At 51.8% G+C, this 3,331-nt stretch overlaps 1 protein-coding gene across 1 annotated transcript in view; it reads left to right on the top strand.

Annotated features, from left to right (window-relative positions):
* The first annotated feature begins 433 nt into the window (after nucleotides 1-433).
* LOC112125689 (zinc finger protein 239-like) overlaps nucleotides 434-3,331 on the top strand; it is a 3,935-nt gene continuing 1,037 nt past the window's right edge. Inside the window, exons 1-2 of the mRNA XM_029914101.1 lie at nucleotides 434-545; nucleotides 2,598-3,331. The exon at nucleotides 2,598-3,331 is cut by the window's right edge and continues 1,037 nt beyond it. Coding sequence (XP_029769961.1) covers nucleotides 2,762-3,331 — 570 coding nt within the window. The 5' untranslated portion in view covers nucleotides 434-545; nucleotides 2,598-2,761. The remainder of the gene's footprint in view (nucleotides 546-2,597) is intronic.

The following is a 3,331-nucleotide window of genomic DNA, read 5'->3' as shown; positions in this document are numbered from 1 at the left end:
AGAAAACAGCTCCCCACCGCCCCAAAAAGAATGAATATCATAATCTTAGCCATACATTTTCAACAATTCTTGCACCCTAAGCAAAAAAATGATAGGTCTGTATAACAGTGACACCTGCCACGACTCAGCCCCAAAGCAAATTGAGAAGGGTCATAGACGTTGCTGCTTCATAGTGTGAACTGAACTTGCCTGGCGGGACACGGGACAAAATCTCCTCTAAGGAAGGTTTATTTCATTATTCTCCTGCTTGGGATCTCCTGTGCTTTCCTCTCAAGTAGTGTCCGAGATGGGGGCCTTGTTGCGCCCAGTGCTGCGCAGGCAAACACTGACCGAGATCGGGGCCCTCTTGTACTGGGTTGCACTAACATAGAAATGAGTCCCTACCCCCAAAACTTTAGTAATAAAACTGATTCATTCCCCCCAAACAGGCTATTCAGGTTCCACACCGGACTTAATCCACCGGATCGAGGTAGGCGAGGCAGAGCTCTGGATCCAGGATGCTGAGGACTCCAGGGAAACCTCAGGGCCTGAGAGCCCATCCCGAGGCGAGTCATAATAATCCAATCCCTTCTGATTTACGCACCTGCTAGTGGATGGCTCCTTAATGTAGAAGGCAAAGGCAGAGTGAGATTCATTGGCTGGGAACTGAAGGGGACCAATGGAGGCCGGGAATTAGGGGCCAGTATTTATTTTGGAGGGGAAGGAGTTACTGGGCTGGAGGCAGGAATCACTGGGGGAGTTTCTCTGGCTGGGTTAGGCAGGAAGCCAGGCTGGATGGGCACAATGAGCCTGTCTGGCTTTGATATCTATGAATCCTAGAAATCATAGACATGTAGGACTAGAAGGGACCTCAGTAGGTCATCTAGTCCAGTCCCCTGCACTGAAACAGGACTAAGTATTATCTAGTCCATGACTGACTGGTGTTTGTCTAACCTGCTCTTAAAAGCCTCCCATGATGGAGATTCCACAACCATCCCAGGTAATTTGTTCCAGTGCTTAACTACACTTAGAGTTTGGAAGTTTTTCCTAATATCTAACCTAAATCTCCCTTGCTGCAATTTAAGCCCATACTACTTCTCCTGGCCTCCGTGGATAAGGAGAACAATTTATCACCCTGTACTTTGTAACAACCTTTTACGTACTTGAAGACTGTTATCAAGCCCACCTAAGTCTTTCCTTCGACAGACTAAACACATCCAATCTTTCCTCGTAGGTGATGTTTTCTAGATCTTTAATCATTCTCATTGCTCTCTTCTGACCCTGTCCAGTTTGTCTACATCCTTTCTGAAGTGCGGGGCCCAGATCTGGACACAGTAGTCCAGTTGAGACCTAACCAGTTCTGAGTAGGAGAATTACTTCTCACATCTTGCTTGCAACACTCCTGCTAATACATCCCAGAATGATACACCTCTACCCCGATATAACCCGACCGATAAAACACAAATTCGGATATAATGCGGTAAAGCAGTGCTCTGGGGGGGCGGGGCTGCACGCTCCGGCGGATCAAAGCAAGTTCAATATAACGCGGTTTCACCTATAACGCGGTAAGATTTTTTTGGCTCCCGAGGACAGCGTTATATTGGGGTAGAGATGTATTTGCTTTTTTTCTTTTCAACAGTATTACATTGACTCATTTAATTTGTGATCCACTATAACCCCAGATGGTTTTCTGCAGTACTCCTTCCTAAGCAGTCATTTCAATTCTGACCATTTCTCCAGTTTATCAAGATCACTTTACGTTCTAATCCTGTCCTCTAACGCGCTTGCAACCCCACCCAACTTTGAATCGTCCATAAGGATATTAGGTTGGTTACACATAATTTGTTCTTGACAAATCCATGCTGACTGTTACTTATTACTTTATTTCCTTCTCGGTCAGGGGTCTCAAACTCTGCTGCCCGCGAACCTCCCCAATGTGGCCTGCGGGGTTCCAGAAGTTTTGGGGCCGGGTCTCTCTCTTGGCCCCACCTGCCGCCCCCGCCCCCTCCCACCCCAGACCCAGGGCCCCGGCAGCGCAGCAGAGCTGAGCGGTGTCTGCCTGCTCACTCCACGTGTCTGCCAGCCCCTCCCTAGGCACTGCACAAACAACATAGGATAGAACCACCCTGAGTCAGGCTGCAGATTTGTCATGGCATTTTGTATCAAAAATTACAGGGCAATTACAGAACATTTAGTAAAAGTCACAGATCATTAAACTTCCTGTGACTGCTCCCTGATTTTTAACAAAACCTGCCCTCCTCCTCGCCCTGCCCATGGGGCACCTGCCCAGCACTTCCCCCAGTGCTGCAATCCTGACCCCAGCCTGGTGCAGAGGGGCTGGTGCGGGCTAGAGAGGATCTGGGTGGCAAGGCCATTCACTGAAGTTTGGCCTCCTTCCCCTACCATTATCACTGGGGGCAGGGGCAAATCTGAGTGGCACTGTAACCCCGCAGACCAGGTCTCAGTACCCAGAGAGAGGCCTGTGAGACAGGAGCCGCCATTGCAGGGTGAGGCACCCGTCCAAAAAACAGTCATGGACAAATGGGGAAATCGCTCCATCCGTGACATTTTCCATCCTTGACAAACCTGTAGCCTTAACTGTGAGCTCTCTCCAGCAGGGCTCGGGATCCTGGGGGGAACGCGGACACAGTCTGAATGTGGGGAAAGCACGGCAGGGAGGCAAGATTCCACATCCCATAGAAGGATCCATGCACAGGACGCAGTCCGTCCCCGGGATAAACTCAGCCAGAGACTAGACCTTGCTACACACCAGAGACTGCCCATGGGCTGGCGTCCCCACCACTGCATTGACTGCGACAAGAGGTTCAGCAACCGCTCTGCGCTAAACCAGCACCAGTGCACGCACACCAGGGAGTGGCTGCACCGCTGTTCTGACTGCGGCAAGGCCTTTGCACGGAGCTCACACCTGAGAAGACACCAGCGCGCACACACTGGGGAGCGGCCGCATCGCTGTGCTGACTGCGGCAAGGGCTTTGCAGAGAGCTCAAACCTGAGAATACACCAGCGCACGCACACCGGGGAGCGGCCGCATCGCTGTGCTGACTGCGGCAAGGCCTTTGCACAGATTGCACACCTGAGAGCACACCAGCGCACGCACACCGGGGAGCGGCCGCATCGCTGTGCTGACTGCGGCAAGGGCTTTGCAGATGGCTCAACCCTGAGAATACACCAGTGCACACACTCTGGGGAGCGGCCGCACCGTTGTGCCCAATGTGGTAAGGGATTCTGCACTGCCTCCAGACTGACCCTGCACCAGTGTACGCACACTGGGGAGTGGCCGTTCTGCTGTGCTGACTGTGGGAAAGGCTTTGCACGGTGCACAGAGCTGAGA

This window comes from Terrapene carolina, unplaced genomic scaffold, assembly GCF_002925995.2.
Source record: "Terrapene carolina triunguis isolate 2854851 unplaced genomic scaffold, T_m_triunguis-2.0 Scaffold30624, whole genome shotgun sequence".
Lineage (NCBI taxonomy): Eukaryota > Metazoa > Chordata > Testudines > Emydidae > Terrapene > Terrapene triunguis.
Note: the sequence above shows the minus strand (reverse complement) of the source record. Positions and strands in the feature narration are given on the sequence as shown.